Genomic DNA, 22,324 nt, shown 5'->3' on the forward strand with positions numbered 1-22,324 from the left:
CCATGTGTAGGCACAATACTATTTACCTCAGTCTTTGCTATCCTAAACAGATGTCCAACATGCAACAAAAAATAACAAGGCATGCAAAAACCAAGAAAACAACCCACTGTCAGGAAACAAAGCAAACAATATAACTAGAGTAAGACAGACCCAGAGAGCGAAGTATCAGGTAGGGAATTTAAGATAATATAACACATGCTAAAGGTTCTCACGGAAAAACTGCAAGACAACATGCAAGAACAGATGGGGAATTTCAGCAGAGATAGAAACTATAAGGAAGAATCAAATAGAAATGTTACAAATCAGGAATGCAAGCTGGTGCAGCCACTCTGGAGAACAGTATGGAGGTTCCTCAAAAAAGTTGAAAATAGAGCTACCCTACGACCCAGCAACTGCACTACTGGATATTTACCCCAAAGATACAAATGTAGTAATCCAAAGAGGCACCTGCACCCCAATGTTTATAGCTGTAATGTCCACCATAGCCAAACTATGGAAAGAGTCCAGATGCCCAATGACAGACGAATAGATGAAGAAGATGTGGTAGATATATACAATGAAATATTATGCAGCCATCAAAAAAATGAAATCTTGCCATTTGCAACAACGTGGATGGAACTAGAGGGGATTATGCTAAGCGAAATAACTCAATCAGAGAAAGACAATTATCATATGATCTCATTGATATGCAGAATTTAAGTAACAAGGAAGAAGATCATAGGGGAAGAGAGGAAAAAATGAAGACGAAACCAGAGAGGGAGACAAACCATAAGAGACTCCTAATCATAGGAAACAAACTGAGGGTTGCTGGAGTGGAGGTGGGTCAGGGGATGAGGAGGCTGGGTGATGGACACTGGGCTATGTGTTGTGGTGAGCACTGGGTGTTGTGTAAGACTGATGAATCACAGACCTGTACCCTTGAAACAAACATTATATGTTAATTAAAAAAAATAAAAAATTAGGGAAAAAAGAAATATTACAAACCAAAAACATGGTAACATAGATGAAGTAAGTCTACAACAAATGGGTCATCAACAAACTCAATAAAGACAAAGAAACAAACAGTAAACTTGAAAATGGATAAACAGAAAATACCCAAACTCAAACACAAAGAGATGAAACACTTAAAAAAAATAAATAAAACAGAACACCAACCCAAAATGGTGAGAAATTTTCAAACGGTCTAACATACATACAATTGGAACTCTAGAAGAAATATAAAAAGAAAATATTTGCAAATATCTAAGAATTTTCCAAAATTGATGGCAGATATCAAACCAGAGATCCAACAAATGCAGAGAACATCAAAGAGAACAAATACCAAATAAATACATCTAGGCATTATATAATAAAAATGCTGAAAACCCAGAAATAAAGTGAAAATCTTAAATGTGGCCAACAGGGAAAAAAGATATATGGCCCACAGCAGACCAAGGATACAAATAAAAGAACTCTCCTCAGAAGCTATAGGAATGACAAGTCAATGGTGTGATATACTTAATGTGCTCAAAGAAATTAATGAAACAAAATTCCACACCCACTGAAAATATCTTTTGAAACCATAATAGAAACAATAGGTTTTTTTCAGGAAAACAAAAGCTAAAAAAATTCAATGCCAACAGACCTGCACTGCAAGATATGTTAAAGAAAGTCCTTCAGGCAGAAGGAATATATCAAACAAAAAGATGAATCTCCAAAAAGAAATGAGTAACACCAGAAGTGGCATAAAGAAAGATGAAATTCATTTTTTTATTATTTTAATTGCTGTAAATAAACTATCAATGGCAAAAATAGTAGCCATCTATTGTGTGTTTACAGAATAGTAAAAGTAAAATGTATGACAATAATGGGAAGTACTGGATATGCATTGTTTTAAGTAATTTCTACTACATAGTAAGTGGCATATTATTTGAAAGTAACAGTACACTAATTAAAGATGTATATTGTAAACTTAGGGTGTGCGCACACAAAAAAATTTAATAAGGGATATAAACTACAATGGAGATAAAATGTAATCATAAAAAATAATCCAAAAGAAGGCAAAAAAAAAAAACCAAAAAGTACATGAAATCTAGCAAGATGATAGATTTAATCCACCTGTATCAATAATTATATTAAATATAAATGGCCTTACAAAACACTGCAAAGAACAGATTGTCAGAATGGATATGAAAGCAAGACCTAAGGATACTCTAAGAAATCCACTTTAAATATAAAGAAATAGATAAACAGATGATAGGTAAATAGGTAATATGGAAAAAGATACAACATGCAAACACTAGTCAAAAGAAAGCTGAACTAACTATACTAATGTCAAGCAAGGTATACTTCAGAACCAGATATAGTATCAAGGATAAAAAAAAACTTTTAACAGGTGTGACAGGAAAAATATGACAGAATTGTTTAAACTTGTATTCCATCTGGGACTTCTTTCTGATCTACAATAAGATGTATTTTTACACAAGACAAATGAAGAGAATAATGTCAATAGGAAAGGATAGATAACTTTTTTCATGGATCAAAACCAAACCAGATGCTAAAAATAATTATGACATATCACACAAAATAGACTCCAACTTCAAAATGTCCAGGACTTCCTAGTATTAGCTAAATGCCCTCTTGGTAATGCAATACTTTCTTTTTTTAAATAAAAAGTTCTACTTACTCAAAGTTTATAAAGAGTGATACAAATGAAAACAAGAAAGAATTGTGGTCTTTGACAAAGAATCGTAATTTATTCCACAAGTATCTGAATGTCAATTACATACTCATCATTGCTTAGGCACTGACTCATCACTGCATAAGCACAGCTTAGTATCCAACGATGAGCAAACAAAATACCAGCAAAATGCTCTTTTTATTTTTATTTTTTTGCAAAATGCTATTTTTAAAGATATAACACATTTCTGCTTTTTTATAGAGTGTATTTACCTCAAAGCCAAGTCTATCCTTTTCTTTCCAAAAACAAAAATGTGTTACTTTCTTATCCCAGAATTCATCAGGCTTCACTACACAAACAAGGGACACCTCAGCTGGAACAACATTCTATAAAATACAAAAAAACAATTATAAATTATACATGTAAAGTGAATAATTTATTAAAGTTATAAATTACTAGGTTTTCATGGTTGGGCTGAGTAATTAAGAGACCTTTGGAAAAGAATTAAAATAATAAGAAATACTCCAAACTTCAAAACATACATGGCAATAAAGAAATACTTGGAAAGACAAGTTGATTCAGAAAAGATTTCAAATATACAATGTAATATATGCAGTACATGTGAATTATTTTTGTGTTTTACTGAATCTCTCTAATAGGGATATATTCAGATTAAACTATAAGACAATTTTTAATTGGCCAACTATTACATTTGGTTTTTCTACTATATGAAAAAATTTTTTCTAACACAATCATCTTGGAGAATTTCTTCAAATAATGTAAAATCAATTTTCTCACAAAATAAATTTCTTACTGGCCATTATACAAAGAAGCCCCGATTCTGCTTGATTATTAACTTGAAGAAGAGGACGAGATTATCTCTGACAAATAAATTTCACATTTACTAGATATGGTTATTCATATTACCTAAAGAAGAATGGAAGTTAACATTTACTGAGTTAATAAAATATTCCATATATTTTATCAGCAAACCCCCTACAGTCTATCTTTAAATTAGATCTTAAACCTATCCATTTCTACCACCCACATTGCTAACATCCCCAAACTAGTCAGCTTTTTAAAATATCCTCTTAACAGGCCTCCCTTCTTTTTTCACATTTTCTTATGCTCACAGTAAAATTCAAATTCCTTACCAAGGCCTAGAAAGCCCTCCAAGCTCAGGCCCCCACTGACCCTCAGACCTCACCTCACACCCCTCCCCTCTCAGCTCATTCCCCTACCACAGCCATACTAAGCTTCAAGCTGTTCCTGGACTATAGTAAGTCTGTTTCCACCTGAGGCTTATGCCCTTGATGTTTCCTCTGTGGGGAGTGTTTTTTGCCCTATACACCTAGGAAGAATGCTCCCTCCATTAAGATTCTACTCAAACATTCCCTTTTTAGAGAGACTGTCCCTGACTACCCTATCTAAAGTAGTACCATCTGACTCAGTCTCCTTTTACGACTGTATTTTTCTTCATAGCATTTATCACTATCTGTTGTTACATTATTTAGTAATTTGCCTAGTTACTTACTGTCTGACTCCTTAAGTAGAACATTAGCTTCCAAATGGCAATTACCTTATCTATCATGTCACTCCTATATCTCCAGCCTATGACAGTGCCTGGCATATAGAAAACACTCCATAAATATCTGTTGAATAAATGAATTCACATTAACAAGTAGATCTCATTCTCCCAATTTTACAGGAAAGCAAACCGAGTTTCAAAGAACTAAAGAAACTTGCCCAATATAACAGAGTTGTTAACTGATGGTGCTAAAACAGAAACCAGGTCTGACTCTAAAGTTCTACCACACCATTTTAAACGTTCTACACCAGGAATAAGTGAATTCTTTCTGAAGGTGTAGATAATAAATATTTTAGGCTTTGCAGGATATGCAGTCTCTACTGCAACTACTTCAAGTCTGTCATTGCAGTATGAAAGCAGCTATAAAAAATATAAATGAATGCGCATAGTTGAGTTCCAATAAATCTTTATTTACAAACTAGGGGTTAAATACCATTCAAGACCATAAATGGCACAACTGAATACTAATAAATATGGTTATAATTATTATTAATTAGGAGAAAACAGAAATCTTTCAATTTAAGCACATTTTTGGGCACGTAACAAATCTGGTGCCCCCCCTGCAATGACCGGGCTATGAATAAGATAAATAAATTCAAAGGTATCAAAAGTTATCCGAGAGGCTGGGAAATTTAGGCTAGACTGAGGTTTATTTATATATTGACTTGTGGAAGACTATTACTTCAAAATCACTGAATATTAAAGTTGTGAGAAACAAGAAAAGCCAAACCACTCATTTTAGAGAATATTAGTTACAAACAAAGCCACCACTAAGCTCTGGGATCCCAAATACTAGTACCTTTTGAAATAAAAGCAATGAATGAGTTTTTATGTCAAAACTGTTTGACTAGGAGTAAACAAAAGGCCATTGCAACTTCTGAAAAATTAACTTATTTAATAAATCCAAAAGTTGTTAAAATACCTATCAGAAAAGAAATCACAAGAGGGGATTAAATCATCCACTGACTGTTCTTCAAAACTGCCACTGATCAAAGTCCAGTTCATACAGCAAGTCCCAAAGAGGTCATCTGTGACACAGTTGAATGACAGGATGAAAGGAAGAACACAAGGTCATAATTAATGGAGTTCTCACCTAATAGTTATTTTAACAACTTTTACCAAGAAGAGTTCATCTTCAGGGTTGGGATATAAAAGTGCTAGCAATATATCTGACAGAAAAAGTGACGGGATACCAATCTGTGCTCCCTTAAAAAACTGATATCCTTTCCAACCCAAAGGAGTGATTCTAATGATAAAGGTTTAGGCCACACATTTAAGAAGGAGGTAATGGGTGGATAATTTGGGGACCACCTCCAAACCCCCATTGGTAAATATACCCTTTGTAAAAGATAAAGCCAAGACTTGGGGGTTAGGCCATGTTAAGTTCCAACTGCAGCTCTTTCCCTTGTTCATTACAACAACCTGGTTAAGTTATTTAAAATCTTTGAGCCTCGGGGTGCCTGGGTGGCTCAGTCAGTTAAGCATCTGCCTTTGGCTCAGGTCATGATCTCAGGGTCCTGGGATCCAGCCCCGCATCAGGCTCCCTGCTCAGTGGGGAGTTTGCTTCTCCCTCTCTCTGCTCATGATTTTTTTCTCTCTCTCAAATAAACAAAATCTTTTTTAAAAATTAATTAATGAATTAAATCTTTGAGCCTCAGCTGATCTTTTGGGATAATAGAACCTGCTTCCCAAGTTCGTGAGGATAAAATTAAATGAGATTAATTTATAGGAAGTTTAGTACACTACCCGAACCACATTAAGCACTAAAATTACTAGTTCGCATCCCCCAAATCCCTTTTTCCTAAAATCCCAAATAAAAAATAAAACATTAAGAATCATTCTTCTTGGGGCACCTGGGTGGCACAGTGGTTAAGTGTCTGCCTTCTGCTCAGGTCATGATCCCAAGGTCCTGGGATCGAGCCCCACATCAGGCTCCCTGCTCGGCAGGAAGCCTGCTTCTCCCTCTCCCACTTCCCCTGCTTGTGTTTCTGCTCTCACTGTGTCTCTCTCTGTTAAATAAATAAATAAAATCTCTTTAAAAAAAAAAAAAAAAAAAGAATCATTCTTCTTAGTTATCATTTAAAATTCCTGGGTGGCTCAGTCAGTTAAATGTCTGCCTTCAGCTTGGGTCATGATCTCAGGGTCCTGGGATGGAGCCAGCACAGGGCTCCCTACTCAGCAAGGAGTCTGCTTCTCCCTCTGCCTCTGCCACTCCTGCTTGTGCTCTCTCTCTCTCTCCCTCTCTCTCAAATAAATCTTTAAAAAAATAAATAAAATAAAATTCGAAATTATACTTCTTTCCACAGAACCCAAAAGTAGCTACTAATTATTTGCCAATTCATTTAAAAGTCTTGATCTTTCGGGCGCCTGGGTGGCTCAGTTGGTTAAGCGACTGCCTTCGGCTCAGGTCATGATCCTGGAGTCCCGGGATCGAGTCCCACATCGGGCTCCCTGCTCGGCAGGGAGTCTGCTTTGCCCTCTGACCCTATCCCCTCTCACGTGTTCTCTTTCATTCTCTCTCTCTCAAAATAAATAAATAAAATCTTTAAAAATAAAAAAATAAAAATAAAAAAAAATAAAAGTCTTGATCTTTCTTTCAATATCACTGATATTTACCTAACTGAATGTTCACTATCCCATATAACTGTCAACTTCTATTTTCCCCAAACTGACCTGCCATCAGCTCCCTTCATTCTATTTGCTTCACTTCTGAGCTATCACTAAAGTCAATGTCCCTGCTAGGAATGCCCTTTTCACTTTTTTCATCTAAATTAGATAATCTTTTTTATTTAACTCACTTAACTTCTACACTCTCTTAAAGCCTTTCTAAGGAAACCCAGATACATCAGAGCAATCTGCCACCTTTAAATCACTCGAATGTTTTATTTTTCCGTTTCAGATCACAACATCCTCAATACCCTTATAATAAAACAACGGAAGTTTACTATGTAGGTACCTCATACAAGGAAAGATCGTGAAATCTTTCTGTGAGGAACACAAGGAAACACAAAGACTAGTATCAGACCAAAGACTTTGCAATTGCAGCTGTTTATTAAATGCTGGTTTGTGGGCTACTAAAGTTCCCAAGGACACAGCTGTCAAGTACATTTCTTCTGGATGAGAAATAAGTAATAAGAGTACCATAAATCCTGGTACTTTTTAGAGGAAAGTAAGGAACAGAAGGAAATGACTGCTCAGAACCACACGAGAAGCTTTTCCAGACTAGATTTACCCAGTCCTGCTCCCCACCTACAGTAAGAGAATGGAGTAGACAGGGGATGATGCAGATATCACAGCATGCAGAAGCTCCCAGGTAAGTCCAACAGTATCTCACACTTTTAGACTCACTGGCCTACTTACTAAATTATTTAAACATGACATACTATTTTTGATCATTTATAAATCTTCAGAATAGGTCTGAAATTTATTTTACTATTCAAAGTCAAACCTCTAAGAACTGAATTTTAAAAAAATCCAGTAGTGTGCATTTCAGAACTCAGTCACTGCTGAGAATTTTGGGCACAGTGAAATAAATGAAATGCATCTGCCATTATCACTTTATCTGTTGCTATAAAATAAAGCCATTTCCTAATAGTCAAAAATAAAATTACCTGTAGCATTAAGACTACTGTTTTCACCACATTCCACTGTGATTTTCTGCCATCCACAATCACGGTAAATCCTCTAGCCTTACACTTTTCACTGAAACAAACAAACAAACAAAATACAAAGTATTAAAACAGGCTTCACACTTTATTCTTTATAATCCTAAATAAAGTCTATAGCTTAATCGTATATGGAGCAGCATTAATCTCACTTGGTTTGGTTTACACTGTCATTAATAAAATTCTTCAGGGTATCCTTTCAGTTTCTTCAAGAAATTTGATTTTTCTCATTTTAGGAAACATTGACAATTTACAAACTAATTTGGCAAGAAAATTACTCTAAAGGTACAGGAAGTCAATGTCTTAAAAAGAGAAGAAATCAGAGCAACATTCAGTCTCAAGAGCCTTTCAATTTCTTCATTTATAAAATTCCAGTGAAGTATGTAACTAATGACTGCCAAGTGCATACATACTTCTTGCCTCTCCTTCCTGCCAGAAGTGATAGTTTAAAACAGGTAGAAAATAGGGGCACCTGTGTGGCTCAGTTGGTTAGACATCTGCCTTTGGCTCAGGTCATGATCCTGGGGTCCTGGCATCGAGCCCCGCATTGGGCTCTCTGCTCAGTGGTGAGTCTGCTTCTCCCTCTCCCTCTGTGATCTCTCTCACTTTCACTCTCTCTCAAATAAATAAAATCTTTAAAAAAAAAAAAAACAGGTAGAAAATAGACTAAGCTATTACTAAACCTTTGGAAATGGATTTCTTGGGTGTTCTTTTGGGAAAATTTAATGAAATGAGGTAGTACTTGGTCTACATAGTAGTTAAAAACTTAAATACACCATGTCTGAACATACACCCCCCTCATCTTTGCATTCTCAGTTCCTTGACCAGCAAAATATTATCTTGAGTGTCAGAATATGTTATTACTACACATTACATTCAATTATTCAAGTATTAACTAAACACTTCCCAGAAGCCTACCCTAGTAAAATATAACAACTACACTAAAAAACTCCATGCTAAAGACCAAACTCCATAGCTACTTTATGATTATTATTTTTTTACTTAAAAAATGAATTCAATGCAAGGATCTCAAGTGCTCTCTCTCCAATACAGAAGAAACTGCAGTTTTACTTAGCAGAGCAAGGATTTGGTAGTGAAACCTCTCCACACTCAAAGTTCTATCAATCACATACATTATAGGAAAGGTAATCAGCAAACCGTTTCCTAAGATTTAAATCCAACAATCCTGAGGATTTTACTAATCCTGCTTTACTTCCTCCAAGTTTTCACATCAGCCTCAAGAGGATTCTTAGAGAAGTGATGTCTAAATCTACCAAGCAACAGTAAAGTTACAAGTATGAGGATGGTACTGCTAAAGATTTATAAGACAGGGGCCTCTGTAGGCAGGAACAGAAGCTGAGCTTCCAAAGAAAAAGGGAACTGTTCAAAAGATGACACAAATTGAAATATATGTTCATACAAAAAACGTGCACACAAATGTTCACAGCAGCATAATTACTAACAGCCAAAAGTAGAAACAAGTCAACTGTCCATCAATGATGAACAGAAAAACAAAATATGATAATCTATATATAATGGAATATTATTCACTATAAAAATGAATGAAGTACTGGGGCGCTGGGAGGCTCAGTCAGTTAAGTGTCTACCTTCAGCTCAGGTCATCTCAGGGTCCTGGGACTGAACCCCATAGCAGGCTCCCTGCTCAGCAGGGAGTCTGCTTCTCCCCCTCCCCCGTGCTCCTGCTGTGGATCTTTCTCTCTCTCTTACATAAATAAATAAAATCTTTTTTTTTAAACAATCTTTTTTTTTTTAAAGATTTTATTTATTTATTTATTTGACAGAGACAGCGAGAGAGAGAGACACAAGCAGGTGGAGTGGGAGAGGGAGAAGTAGGCTCCCCGCTGAGCAGGGAGCCCGATGTGGGGCTCGATCCCAGGACCCTGGGATCATGACCTGAGCCAAAGGCAGACGCTTAACAACTGAGCCACCCAGGCACCCCATAAATAAAATCTTGAAAAAAAAAAAAAGGTACTGATATATGTTACAACATGGATAAACCTTGAAAACATTATGCTAAGTGAAAGAAGTCAGATACAAAAGCCCACATGTTGTACGATTACATTTATATGAAATGTCCAGAATAAACAAATACACAGAGACAGATCATACAGATTAGTAGCTGCTAAGGGCTAGGAGGAGAAGAGAGTGGGGAGTGACTGCTAATGGGTGCAGCATTTCTTTTTGGCCCAATGGATGAGTGTGTAATGGTCACACAACCTTGTCAATATACTGAAAACCACTAAATTGTACAATTTAAAAAGTTGATGTTTAAAGTATGTGAATTATAACTCAATAAAAAAATGCTGAAGTACTCCATTTTTGGATTTTGCATTTTAAAATAAAGGACTAAGTATTCTTTGGTGGGGGGAATGTGAGGCAATACAATGATCACTTTGGATTAGCAAGAGCAAATAAAGACTTGCTTGGGGAAGCAAATCTGACATCTAATTGCAAGCTATAGGATCAGGTAAGGAGGAAATTCTTGGAGTTCCTCACCAATAAGACATCTAGGAAGACCACTAAAACTTAGGCAGGATACAAGTAACTTAGGTAAGGATACCTCACCAAAAGAGACCAACCTAGGTAAGGCAGCTGGCTATTAGGTGGTCTTCAGAGAAGTAAAAGCAACTCAGGGTCTCTACCAATGCCTTATGGAAATTTGCAGGAGGGGAAAATAAGACACACAGAGTTGTCCAGTAGAAGGCTTCCCTTTCTGGTACTACAGCCAAGAGAAGTGTGCCATCCCCATAATTTGGTACTTTCTTCTCAATTGGCATCTGCTTCTCAGAGATACAGGTTACACGACCATTTTGTTAAAAGAAGTTTTACACGAATAACACATTTTTATTTCAAAGCACACTCTAAATTAATCTGTATATTAAGAGAAAGAAAATAATGAAGCTTGCAAATACCATCTGCAGGGATCTTAAGGGCATAAAGTACTCTAAATTTATCTTTTAGGGTACTTAAAAAAAACAGCCTTAATCATAATTTTCTCACATTTTACTAAGATAATGAAAATACATACACAACTGAGAGATACTATTTGAAAACTGCAAGACCAAATGATCTTTCAACTACATGAAAGGATTGTTTTACTTTTTTTTTTTACTTCATTCCTATAAGTGGAATGATAGTTTCAAGTATTTTTTTTTTTTTAAGGTTTTATTTATTTATTTGACAGAGAGAGAGAGCACAAGCAGGGGGAGCAGGCAGAGGGAGGACCCTGGGATCCCAGGGCCCTGGGGTCACGACCTGAGCCAAAGGAAGATGCTTAACCGACTGAGCCACCCAGGCACCCCTCAAGTATTTTTTAACATTCTTAATTTAGAAGCATGTTCTGTCCTTTATAAAAGGGTATGTTAGAGGAGCTGCAGTACTAGTATTAATGAAAACTCCTATTGCTTTTAATATGTTTATAATTACATCTAAAGAACAATAACAAAAAAATCTATTAACACCTATCTCCTTGTTCCTCCCCCATTAGAGCCTTTCAAGGGTGAGGTGGCTGAGTTTAAAACTACTATGAAAAGGAGAGGCTCCTTAACAAGCCCACTCACTTTGATTAGAAACAGACTGTCAATGGATTTCTCGGGTTCAGTACATTGTAGCTCTTCACTAATTTCTTTGATTACAACTAAAGGTTCCTTCTTTTCCACTCATACAGCTCTGCTTACACTTATATTATGGCAACTAATTTCACTTATGCTTTTCTTGTAATTACTTGTTTACAATTTATCTTCATTGGATAACATGCTTCCAGAAAGCGAGGATATTATCTTACTGATATCCTGGCAGCTTTTAGCACAGTGCGTTAAACAGAGACGGCCTTTAGAAATGTTAGAGGGAGGGCACCTGGGTGGCTCAGCTGTTAAGCGTCTGCCTTCGGCTCAGGTCATGATCCCAGGGTCCTAGGATCGAGCCCCACATCGGGCTCCTTGCTCGGCGGGGAGCCTGCTTCTCCCTCTCCCACTCCCCTTGCTTGTGTTCCCTTCTCTCGCGCTCTCTGTTAAATAAATAAATAAAATCTTTAAAAAAAAAAAAAAAGAAGAAGAAATGTTAGAGGGTGCACTACACATCAGTCCCTAGTCAGAAAGCAAAATGGCTTTCCTTCTCCTTCAGAACTGAAGCCTTTACCATGGCCTACCAGGTCCTCTAAGATCTGATTCTGGCCTCTCTCATCTGAGAGATGCACTTCACAGATAACTACATTTTCTACAAACTGAAGGTTTGTGGCAACCCTGCATCCATCAACTCTATAGGCGGCACTGTCCCAACAGCATTTGCTCACTTTATGTCTCTGTGTCACATTTTAGTAATTCCCGTAATATTTCAAACTTCAAATTATTATATTTGTTATGGTGATCTGTGATCTTTGATGTTCCTATTATAATTCTTTTGGGGTGCCACAATCCATACCCATGTAAGATTGAGAACTTACTGTTATGTGTTCTGACTGTTCTACCTACTGGTTGTTCCCCCGTCTCTCCCTCTCTTTTGGCCTCCCTAGTCCCTGAGACACAATAAGACTGAAATTAGGCCAATTAATAACCCTTCAGTGGCTTCTCACTGTTCAAGTGAAATGAAGAGTCTCATGTCTTTTACTCTGAAACAAAAGCTAAAAATGATTAACCTTAGTGAGGAAGACATGAAGAAAGCTAACACAGGCTAAAAGCTAGGTTTCCTGCACTAGTCAGCCAAGTTGTAAATACAAAGGAGATATTTATGGAAGGAAATTAAAAGTGCTACTCCTGTGAACAAATGAACGATAAGAAAGAAAAACATTCCTATTGCTAATATGGAGAGAGTTTGAGTGGTCTGGATAGAAAACCAAACCAGCCACAACATTCCCTTAAGTCAAGGCCTAATCCAGAGCAAGGCCCTAACTCTCTTCAATTCTAGGAAGGCTGAGAGAGGTGAGGAAGCTGCAGGAGAAAGTCTGAAGCTAGCAGAGGTTGGCTCATGAGGCTTACGGAAAGCTGTCTCTATAATGTAAAAGTGCAAGGTAAAGCAGCAAGTGCTGATATAGAAGCTGCAGAAGTTCTCCACCAAAACATCTACCTAGGATCATTACTGAAAGTGGCTACACTCTACAACAGATTTTCAATGTAGACATTGGAAAAATATGCCATCTAGAACTTGTACAGCTAGAGAGAAGTCAATGCCTGGCTTCAAAACTTCAAAGGACAGGGGCACCTGGGTAGCACAGTCAGGTAAGTGTCTGACTGTTGGCTTTGGCTCAGGCTGTGATCACAGGGTCGTGAGATTAAGCCCCATGTCTGGCTCCATAATCAGCACAGAGTCTGCTTAAGAAAAACTCTCTCCCTCTCCCTCTGTCCCCCACCACCAAGGGGCATGCTCTCTCATGTGCACTCTCTCTCTCTAAAATAATTAAATCTTAAAAAAAAAAAAAAAAGGACAGACTGACTCTCTTGTCAGAGGCTAATGCAGCTGGTGACTAAACTGAAGCCAATGCTCATTTACCATTCCAACAATCCTAGAGCCCTTCAGAATTATGATAAATCAGGGCACCTGGGTGGCTCAGTCAGGCGACTGACTCTTGATATCAGCTCAGGTCTTGATCTCAGAGTCGTGAGTTCAAGCCCCAGTGGGCATGGAGACTACTTAAAAAAAATTAAAAAACAGAAAAGGATTATGCTAAATCTACCCTGCCTATACTCTATAAATGAAACAACAAACTCTGGATGAAACTACATCTGTTTACAACATGGTTTACTGAAAAGGTTTAAGCTCACTATAGAAATCTACTACTCAGAAAAAAAAAAAAGATACCTTACCTTTTAAACTATTACTGCTCATTGACAATGCATCTGGTCACCTAAGAGCTCTGATGGAGATGTACAGTGAGATTAATGTTGTTTTCATGCTTGCTAACATGACATCCATTCTGCAGCCCATGGGTCAAGGAGTAATTCTGACTTTCAAGTCTTATTATTTGAGAATATTTCATTAATCTATTGCTGCCAGAGACAGTGATTCTTCTGATGGATCTGGGCAAAGTAAATTGAAAGCCTTCTGGAAAGGATTCACCATTCTAGATGTTATTAAGAACATTCACTGATTTATGGGAAGAGATCAAAATATCAATATTAACAGAAGTTTGGGAGAAGTTGATTCCAACCCTCACAAATGACTTAAGGATTTAAGACTTCAGTGGAGGAAGTAAATGCAAATATGGCTTTTCTGTGATATTCACTTCATTGCAGTGGTCTAGAACTGAACCTGCAATTATCTCCAAGATGTGCCTGTATATACTGAATATACTGTTGAAAGAAAGTGTTAAGACAAATAAAGTTTTCAGTATTTCTTTTATAATACTGTATTATTTCATATGTTAATTATCAACTGTGATAGATTTAGGTTAAATGTGAATAAATACTGGGGCTCCTGGGTGGCTCAGTTGTTAAGCATCTGCCTTCAGCTCAGGTCGTGATCCTGGGGTCCTGGGATTGAGCCCCACATCGGGCTCCTTGCTTCTCTCTCTCCCTCTCCCCCTGCTTGTGTTCCCTCTCTCACTGTGTCTCTCTCTGTCAAATAAATAAATCTTTAAAAAAAAAAAAATTTTTTAAAATGTGAATAAATACTAACACTTATCAATAGATACTGCACTGTGATTACAGCTCAGGTGGCTGCAAAGCAGAATTAGAAACACAGGCTAGCAGCCCAACTGCCAGGTTCTAAAACCCCCTCTAGCCCTGATTCACCACATGCTCTTGGTCAAGATACCTAAATTGCCCACTCTTTCTGTCTCAGATCCCTCATACACAAGACAGGGGTAATGGTGACTGTACTCATAAGTTTGTTATGAGAATTGTATGACTTAACGTTATTTGTCACTTCCTTAAATATAAGATATTCTTTTCATATATGCCTCCCAATCATCATCCATAAGTAAATCCTCAGGTCCATTTGAATCTAAAGTCCTAAAAAGGAAAGAAAGACCAGCCTAGACAAACTTCTTATCCATCAAAATAGTTTCTACTGAGCCACCAACTTCAGTATGCTTATTTGCTTTTCCAAAAAATGTAAGCTGTTCTGAGAATGGTCAGTTACTAGGTCCAATCAGCCCACATTTGAGAAACTGAAGTAGTAAAATAAAAAGCAGAAACCCATACCCATAAGCTATACTGACCACTGACTAAGAATGAGGTAGTACACTGAGCTATGAAAAATACAAATTATAGTTTCTCCCCTCAAGGAGTTCAGAATCACTTAGTGCCTACTTTATACTCATAGACATTACATTATTTAATGTTACTAGGGAAACAATATATGCTTTTGAAATTTAAAAAAAAGTAAGACAAATAATAAATGTAAAAATAAATAAAAATTTGGGCACCTGGGTGGCTCAGTCAGTTAAGTATCTGCCTTCGGCTCAGGTCATGATCCCGGGGTGCTGGGATTGAACCCCACATTGGGCTCCTTGCTCAGCAGGGAGCCTGCTTCTCCTCTCCCTCTGCCCCCCCGCTCATGCTTGCTCTCTCGCTCTCTATCTCAAATTAATAAAATCTTTAAAAATAAATAAATAAATAAATAATAAAAATTTCAGAACCATCATTAAACACATCATGGTTAAACTCCTAAAGAATCAGAAACAGCAAGGGCTGTAAGTTTAGATAACAGCAGAATCTGGAAAAGATCTACATAAAGGAGCTAATAAAATTTAGTGTGAAAGGAGCACCTTAAAGAGCCTAAGGAATACAGAGCATAAAGAATATGAGCAAAGGCACCACATATTAATTTGAGAAAGTTTCTTAATTTCTCTGCCCTTTTTCATCTATGAAATAGAAATAATATTATCTTATTATTTTGAAAACTTAGTTAATACAAGTACTTAAAACTAAATGCTTTGCATAATAAGTGTTCAAGAAATATTAACTGAAAAAGTGAGTCGAATCATGTAAGGTTTTGGCATAGCAGTTAAGAAGGCTGAAAGACTGCTTTTGAGAGCAAAGACCTAGTCTTTCCTGCCTTCACAATGCACGACGCACAAAATAAATGTCTACCGAATTGAATTCACCGTGCAGTAAGAAGAAGAGGTCATAGAAAACTGGGAAGGAAGAAACTGTTGTTTCAGTGAAATTAATCCTGTTTTATGTGCAAAGTGGTAAGAGAATAGGGACAGAGAAGTTAGCTTGGCTATTGTTGTACTAGTCCAGCTTGACAACTTAGCCATCCCTTGACGTGAACTTAAGCATATGAAAAGAAAGAGAAAGGAAAGAAAAATAAAAACTACATGGCAAAGAAAGCGAATACTGGCTTAGCAGTTCCATTTTAAAACAGCACATTATAAATTTTCAATACATGTATGTTGAATGAGTGAGATGACTATTAAAAAAAACAACACTCATCAAGAGCATAAAGGGGCACCTGGGTGGCTCAGTCAGTTAAACGGTTAAACGGCTGCCTTCAGCTCAGGTCACGATCTCAGGGTTCTGGGATCAAGCCCCACATCAGGCTCCATGTTCAGAGGGAAGCCTGCTTCTCCCCTGCCTGCCGTTCCCCTGCTTGTACTTGCTCTCTCTCACTCTTTCTGTGTCAAATAAATAAATAAAATCTTAAAAAACAAAAAAAAGGAGCATAAAGCATGTTAAGGGGCACCAGGGTGGCTCAGTCAGTTAAGTGTCCTACTCTTGATTTCAGTCCAGGTCAAGTCCTGTGTCAGATTCTGTGCTGCGTGTGGAGTCTGCTTAAGATTCTCTCTCTCCCTCTGCCCCTCCCCAGCCCATCCTTGCTCACTCTCCCTCTCTAAAAAATAATCTAAAAATTAAAAACAAAACAAAAAGCATGTTCAAAGCACTTAACCACAGTACTTTGAAGTAACTCTAAGGTCAATACAATTATAACCCCATTTGCTAAAAGTGCATTTCTTAAGGAGGAAAAGGGAAGGTGCTGGCTCAAACTTCCTTGGAAGCAAGTCCCATTAAAAATATATATATATATATATATTAAATAAAGGGGGGGAGCCATCCCAGTCACACTCTCACAGACTATATTGAACATTCCAAAATCTAAGAAGACAAATCCATGATCAATTAAGGGTGTTAGACTCATATTCAAATTATCTTTTAATTGCTCTGCAGAGTCCTATAAGCTCCAAGAAGGCTCCTTAAAAGTGAGGGAGGGGGCAATGCAGTGGAAGTGGAGTTTGAGAAGGGAAGATGATGATGAGCAGAAACAGCTGTGGACCTCCATTTCTATTTGTTTTATAAATTTGGCTTCTGTGTCAGACTTTCTTTGAAGAAAAATGTCCATAGTTAGATTTTTTATAAATTCTGAACATACAGAATATATACCTTACAGAATACTAGTAGTTACATAGTCCAGAAGGGAGTGGCATGATATATTTCAAGTGCTGAAAGGAAAAAAAAGAACCTACAACCAAGAATACCCTACCTAGCAAGATTATCACTTAGAATTGAAAGATAAAGTTTCCCAGACAAACAAAGTTAAAGGAGTTCATCATCACCAAAACAGTCTTATGAGAAATGTCAAAGGACATTCTTTAAGTCGAAAACAAGACAGCATAACTAGAAGAAAATTATGAGAAAATTTCACAGGTAAAAGTAAACATATAGTAAAACTAGCAGATTAATTACTTATAAAGCCAGTATCAAGATTAAAACACAAAAGTAGTAAAATCAATTATATCCACAAAAATGCCAAGGAATACACAAAATAAACGGATATAAAATATGACATCATATACATAAAATATGGGGGGGGTAGTAAAAATTTAGCACTTTTAGAATGTGTTCTAACTTAAGCAATTATCAACACAGACTGCTATACATAGGGGATGTTACATATAAACTCAGTGATAACCACAAATCAAAAACCTATAATAGATAAACAAAAGAATAAAGAGAAAGGATTCCAACCAGAACACTACAGAAAGCCATCAAATCACAAGAGAGCAGAAGAAAGGAACAGACAAGAACTACAAAAACTGGGTGGCTCAGTTGGTTAAGCAACTGCCTTCGGCTCAGGTCATGATCCTGGAGTCCCTGGATCGAGTCCCGCATCGGGCTCCCTGCTTGGCAAGGAGTCTGCTTCTCCCTCTGACCCTAACCCCTCTCATGTGCTCTCTCTCATTCTCTCTCTCTCAAATAAATAAAATCTTAAAAAAAATAAATTAAAAAAAAGAACTACAAAAACAATCAGAAAACAATGAACAAAATGGCAATTAAGTACATACCTATCAGAATTACTCTAAATATAAATTGACTAAATGCTCCAATCAAAAGACACTGGGTGACTAAATTGATTAAAAAAAAAAAGCTGCCTACAAAAGACTCACTTCTGACCTAGACACATACAGACTGAAAGTAAAGGGATAGAAAAGGATATTCCAGGCAGAAGGAAGCAAAGAAGAAAAAAAACACTGGGACAGCAATACTTACATCAGACAAAATAGACTTTATTTATTTATTTATTTTTAAATGTTTTATTTATTTATTAATGAGAGCCAGAGAGAGAAAGAAAGAGAGAGAAAGGCAGAAGACAGAGGGAGAAGCTGGCTTCCCGCCTAGCAGGGAGCCCTATGCGGGACTCGATCCCAGGGTCCTGGGATCGAAGGCAGATGCTTAACCATCTGAGCCACCCAGGCCTCCAGACAATATATACTTTAAAAGAAAGACTGTAGCAAGAGACAAACAGTGGCCATTGCATAATGATAAAAGGATCCATCCAACAAGAGAGCGTAACAATTGTAAATATCTAGGCACCCAACATAAGAGCATCTAAGTACATATAACAAATTTTAACAGACATAAAGGGAGAAACTGACAGTGATGCAATGATAGTAGAGGACTTTAACAACCCACTTACATCAATGGATAGATCACCTGAACATAATTACTAACAAGGAAACAATGGCTTTGAATGACACATTAAGCCAGATGGACCTAAAAAATATATACAGAACAATCCATCCAAAAACAGCAGAATACATATTCTTTTCAAATGCACATGGAACATTCTCCAGGATAGATCACATGTTAGGTCACAAAACAAGTCTCAATAAATTTAAGAAGACTGACATATAAAGCATCTTTTCCTACCACAACAGGATGAAACTAGAAATCAATTACAAGAAAAAAACTAGAAAAAACACAAACACACAGAAGCCAAACATGCTACTAAACAACCAATGGGTCAACGAAGAAATCAGAGAAAATCAAAAAAATACATGAAGACAAATAAAAACAAAAACACAACAGTACAAAATCTTTGGGATGCAGCAAAAGCAGTTCTAAAACGGAAGTTCTTAATGATACAAACCTACCTCAAGAAACATGAAAAATCTCAAACAATCTAATCTTACACCTAAAGGAATCAGAAAAAGAACAAACAAAACCCAATGTCAGAAGGAAGGAAATGATAAAGATGAGGGTGGAAATAAATAAAATAGAGACTATAAAAAAAATAAGAAAAGGTCAAAGAAACAAAGAGCTGATTCTTTAAAAAGATAAACAAAATTGATAAACCTTTAGCTGGACTAATCAACAAAAAAAGGGAACTCAAATAAATAAAATCAGAAAGGATAAAGGAGGACAACTGACACCACAGAAATATGAAGAATTAGGGGGCGCCTGGGTGGCTCAGATGGTTAAGCATCTGCCTTCGGCTCAGGTCATGATCCCAGGGTCCTGGGGTGGAGCCAAGCATCGGGCTCCTGGCTCAGCAGGGAGCCTGCTTCTCCCTCTCTCTCTGCCTCTCTCCCTGCTCATGCTCTCTCTCTCTCTGTATCTCTGTGTCTCAAATGAATAAATTTAAAAATATATATATGAAGAATTAGAGGAGATAATGCTATAAATAATTATATGCCAACAAATTAAACAACCTAGATGAAATGGATCAACTCCTAGAAACAAACAATTTTCTAAAACTGCATCAGGAAGAAATAGAAAATTTGGACATACTGATTACTAGTAACAAAATTGAACTGGTAATCAAAAAACTCCCAAACAAACAAAAGTCCAGGACAAGATGGCTTCGCAGATAAATTCAACCAAATATCTAAAGAGTTAATACCCATTCCTATCAAACTATTCTGAAAAATAGAAGAGGAAGGGAAACTTCCAAATTCATTCTGTAAGGCCAACATTATCCTTATACCAAAACCAGATAAAGATAATACAGAAAAAGAAAAATATAGGCCAATATACCTAAAGAACGTGGATGCAAACATCCTCAACAAAATATAAGCAAAGCACATTTAATAATACATTAAAAGGATTATTCACCATGACCAAGTAAGATTTATTCCAGGGATGAAAGGATGGTCTGATATTTGCAAATCAATCGATGTTATACCATGACATTAACAAGAGAAAGGATAAAAACTGCATGATTATGTCAATAGATGCAGAAAAAGCATTTGACAAAACACAACATCTGTTCATGATAAACATTATCAACAAAGTGGATTTAGAGGGAACATACCTCAACATAATAAAGGCCATATAAGAAAAACCCACAGCTAAAATCATACTCAATGGTGAAAAATGGAAAGCATTTCCTTTAAGATCAGGAACAAGACAAGGATGTCTACTCTCACCACTTTTGTTCAGCATAGTACTGGAAGTCAGCAATCAAACAAGAAAAAGAAATAAAAGACATCCAAACTGTTAAGAAAGAAGTAAAACTGTCATTATCTGAAGATGTCATATACAGAAAACTCTAAAGATGCCACCAAAAAACTATTTGAAGTAATAAATGAAATCAGTAAAGTTGTAAGATACAAATTAATATAAAGAAATCGGATGATTTTCTATACACTAATAACAACACAGAAGAAAGAGAAATTTAAAAAACAATCTTGTACATTGGCTTTAGCAACATACTTATGGATATGTCTTCTCAGGCCAGGGAAACAAGAGCAAAAATAAACTACTCAGACTATGCCAAAATAAAAAGCTTTTGCACAGCAAAGGAAATCATCAACAAAACAAAAAGTCAACCTAGGGGAAGCTATTTGCAAGGGATATATCCAATAAGGGGTTAATATCAAAAATATATAAAGAACTTCTGTAACTCAACACCAAAAAAAGTAGTATGATTAAAAAACAGGCAGAAGATCTGAACAGACTGAGCCACCCAGGCACCCCAGAAGCATGCATTTTTTTTATCACAAACTTAATCACAAGCTGAATGTGTCTTCTGGAACTTAGCCTCAATGACATGTTCCTCCAGTGTCACTAGAGGAAAACCGAGCATGTTCATGAAAAAAGTTTGTAAGTCTCTAACCTCTAATTCTTAAGCATTTTTCATGGATAATTCTGACTATCAGTAATTTGTGCAGTACATTCCAACTTCAGAACCTCACCTCACCTAAGATTCAACTATACTAAACCCTATTCATTTGAAATATGAAGATCTCTGGATTGGTGTCAGCAATGATAGATTCTAGTCCCAGCTCTACTACTAACTAGCTGTATAATCCTGGGCAAGTAACTATAACCTGAGTCTCAATTCCCTCATCTACATAATAAGGCAGTTGGTTCAGATGGCCTCTAAGTTCACTAATCACATGTAACCATCTATGAAATATGCATACTTTTTCAGAATTTGCTAGCTGTATGTCTAGCTGGTATCATTTACCCAGAAACAGTTTGTTATCCAATGGTGAATAATACAAATTAGCATTCAGCTCAGCGGATTAGGAAGGTTATTCAATACTAACACAGCACACTGTCAGTTCTGCTAACTTTCCTTCCCAGAAAGTAAAAAAAAATTTGAAAATTCTCACTTGAAGACCTCTATTTCCCCAATACAGAAAAAAACAATCAGCAAGAGAATCATTAAATTACAGGCCAATATTGGAATTACAGGCCAATGATTTAAAGTCAGTGGTTCTAAAATACAGTTTTAACCCTATACTGTGCAAGGTGGTTTAAAACGAAATAATCCATTTTATCAATAATGCAAATACAGGAAGAATACAAAGAACTGTTCAACTAAAATGTTTAAAACTCATTATCTGGAGCTCAAGAGCATTAAATAAGAGAGAATTTTGTTCCAAAACCACCTCTATATTTTACAAACAAAAGGTCTGTCCTCATTCGCATTCTTTATTACAGCGGATTGCAAATCTGACTGCAAATAAGAATTATCTGGGAAGCTGAAAGGATTATAAAGGATTTTTTTTAAGATTTTATTCACTTATTAGAGAGAGAGAGCGAGAACATGAGCGGGGGGGGGGGGGATGGCCAGAGGGAGAAAGAGAAAGAGAATCCCAAGCAGACTCCACACTGAGCATGGAGCCCAACACAGGGCTTGATCCCGGGACCCCAGGATTATGACCCAAGCCAAAATCAACAGTCGGACGTTTAACCAACTGAGGCACCCAGAAGCCCAAAGGATGTA

General features: G+C 36.7%; 1 protein-coding gene across 1 annotated transcript in view; it reads right to left on the minus strand.

The window, feature by feature from the left end:
* The window catches only part of SESTD1 (SEC14 and spectrin domain containing 1), a 111,214-nt gene that overhangs the window by 67,343 nt on the left and 21,547 nt on the right, over positions 1-22,324 (minus strand). The window contains exons 4-5 of the mRNA XM_021702792.1: positions 7,859-7,949; positions 2,932-3,045 (exon numbers count right to left, since the gene is read on the minus strand). Coding sequence (XP_021558467.1) covers positions 2,932-3,045; positions 7,859-7,949 — 205 coding nt within the window. The remainder of the gene's footprint in view (positions 1-2,931; positions 3,046-7,858; positions 7,950-22,324) is intronic.

Source organism: Neomonachus schauinslandi, chromosome 3 (assembly GCF_002201575.2).
Source record: "Neomonachus schauinslandi chromosome 3, ASM220157v2, whole genome shotgun sequence".
Lineage (NCBI taxonomy): Eukaryota > Metazoa > Chordata > Mammalia > Carnivora > Phocidae > Neomonachus > Neomonachus schauinslandi.